Source organism: Globicephala melas, chromosome 6, assembly GCF_963455315.2.
Source record: "Globicephala melas chromosome 6, mGloMel1.2, whole genome shotgun sequence".
NCBI lineage: Eukaryota > Metazoa > Chordata > Mammalia > Artiodactyla > Delphinidae > Globicephala > Globicephala melas.
In genome coordinates this window covers 40,771,261-40,774,147 of record NC_083319.1, presented here as the reverse complement: position 1 = coordinate 40,774,147, position 2,887 = coordinate 40,771,261, and the positions used below count along the sequence as shown (strand labels likewise).

The following is a 2,887-nucleotide window of genomic DNA, read 5'->3' as shown; positions in this document are numbered from 1 at the left end:
TTGACCATTTTGGAATTTTGTGTGTTATGTTTTACGAATAGCATTCTGCTTCACTGTGTAGTATGTCTGAATAACCTAAACAGTTCTCATTCATCACTTGATGTTACTCCATGGAGAAAGAAATGCCAGTAAGAGGAACTGTCAGAACACTATCACATGCATCACAAAGTCACAGAACTTTTTAAGTCACAAGATGGCAAAGACATCAGTTCTGCTTTGAACCAAAGTTTATGGCATTTTATTAATAGAAATTAGTGGAAATGGCTACAGAAGTAAAAGTTAAGGTGAATCATCTGAGCTAACTTGACTTGTTGAATCCAATACAACCTTTATCTGAAATCTCCTTGCTAACAAATTTAGTGATAATTCTTTTATACTACTACTTAGCAAGTTAATAAAGGCATGGTACTCATGAGAAGCTAATCTCATTTAATGGGGGGCACAGAATGGCATACAGTTTCCATACAGTTCTGCCAGTATTCCCTAGTATCAATCTACACCTTCTTTGCTAATCAACACCAGCTTATTCCCAAAGAGCTCATGGTAACGAAAAATGCCAAACTCCCTTGACCTTAAAAGAAAATTAAGCCTAGGGTCCATCCCCCATCCCCCCTCTAGGGTATAAGGTTAGTGTAAACCCACAGTGTAACAGTGTATTGCTTTATGGAGGGGGTGTGGTTGGGAGGGAGACACCGTGGTGAGGAACGAATCAGTTAAAGTCTTACAAGTATAGGAAGCAGTGAGATAGTAATACATGAAATGGATAACTGGTCATTTTCGTAGAGGACTCGACTCGTGGAAGAACTTTGATTGGTGCTGCAAAAACATCTGTATGAAGTAGAAATTGGTTTCAATAACATTAGTAGAGAATATGTTCTAGTAAGTGGAGGTAACTGGATGCAAAATCCTGGTAGCAATTGAATAGAACAGTCCCAGATGGCTAGGCTGAGGCCAACACCTAATGAGGACGAAAGCCTTGTCTGTGGGGAATTTTGGATGATACCTGGAGAAATATTACACTGTGCATAAACCAGATTGAATTGTTTTCGCAAGTGTTGTAAAGTTTCATATAGTGAAAGGTTTTTTCTACATGCACTTCAATTTCACAGCAAGAGTGGCATAGGATACCTAAACACAGAAGAGAGCATTCATGCAAGATATCTAACTCCTTGATATAATAATGCGTACAATTCAAAATGATTACACTATCATTACATCTAGGGCTTTCTGCACCTACAAGGGGGTGGTTATGGAAAGCATGGCCCTTGGTATCAATATCTGAAAAGCAGCCACCACCTTCTTCTATGTGTGTTCTCTTTTTGCTTTTTTCCATCATTTTTCTTAATCAGCTCTGCTGTTGTTGATGCTTCTTAGCAAAACTGGTAAAAACAAAATTGTTATCACTGAATAGAGCACTCTGGCAATCAAGACCTTTAAAACCTTCAGTCTTCTGGGGCGAAGAAAGCACTGTGCGACATTTAGAACTCTGATTTGCAAACAAGGTGGTCACAAATTTTCCTGGCTTGAAGACTTCCACAACTTTCCTGATCAGGTCATCATAGGAGGTCTGACTTAAGTTTGTTTCAAAGCTAACGTAAGAAAATTCTGGTTCTGGAGTGATGTGGATAGATGTGGATAATCCAGTAAATTCCATCTGATTTCATTCCATTCATTGAATACCCACAAGGATCGAACAGTGTGGCATCAATGACAGAACCTGGTATCAGATCACGAATTCTACTCTCATGAGTGACATCCTTTGCAGTAACACCATCTTTCATGTAGCACTGGTCCATAACTGCTGGGTCAAGCTCACTCATCAGAATTTCCAGGGTTTGATATAGCTGATTGATTCCTCGACTCTCTGGGAAATCCAAAGTATACAGGTACCAACAATCAGAATTCATGTGTCCCATACAATTTGCAGCTCCATTTGGGAAAGTTGCATTAAGAAACTCTATTTCTTCCTGGAAATTCCCGTGTGGGTACCCTTGGTGAGAAGGCTTCATGAAATTCTTACGAAAATAAAAGAAGCTTTGAATTGAGTCAAACCCATTGTAATCCCTAGCAAGTTTCAACAGAGGAACCGGCGCTTTCAGCAACAGGGTGGTACCACATGTCTTAAAAATGAAACGTCTCTTGGAGGCAAACATGCTACTCTCACTGAGTACATAAGCTTCCTGCTTGTCAGTTTTTGTCACACTTATGACTGAACATTGCACATCCTTCAGAAGTATGTCCCACTTGTATCTTGGGATGGTGCGAAGATCCCCAGATCCTTGGGTTGCGTCAGGTTGCTGCCGGGAGAACGAAACCTCCAGCAGCTTCTCCGTCCCTTCGAAAAAATGTGCAGCTTCCATCACCGTGAGACTAGTGAACAACCAAAAACCACAGAAAATCAAGTAAATTAAATCTCTTCTCCCAGCGCTGCCACCGCTGCTGCGGATTGTTCCAGCTGTGTTACTAAAGTTCAGGTTCCTTTTTTGCTATAATTTTTTTTTTTTTTTTTTTTGCAGTACACGGGCCTCTCACTGTTGTGGCCTCTCCCGTTGTGGACCACAGGCTCCGGACGCGCAGGCTCAGCGACCATGGCTCACGGGCCCAGCCGCTCCGCGGCATGTGGGATCTTCCCGGACCGGGGCACGAACCCACGTCCCCTGCATTGGCAGGCAGACTCCCAACCACTGCGCCACCAGGGAAGCCCCTTTGCTATAATTTTATATTAACTTTTTTTTAAAAAAAAAAAGGGTTAGTAAAATTTTCCCAGCTTTTTTTTTTTTGTGAGCGAAAGTTGAACGTTAGTCTGTTGGAAATAGAGGCTGATACAGCTCAGTCTCTTGTAGTCTGCTGTTTCCCCATTAGAGAGAGTAGAGCGAGCGCTAGCTAA

General features: G+C 41.6%; 1 protein-coding gene across 1 annotated transcript; it reads right to left on the bottom strand.

The window, feature by feature from the left end:
• Positions 1-1,345: 1,345 nt before the first annotated feature.
• Positions 1,346-2,360, bottom strand: LOC115863927 (S-adenosylmethionine decarboxylase proenzyme-like). The gene is given in 3 exon segments (XM_030877191.1): positions 1,346-1,639; positions 1,641-2,163; positions 2,245-2,360. Coding segments are annotated over 3 exon segments (933 nt in total).
• Between the last annotated feature and the right edge of the window lie 527 nt (positions 2,361-2,887).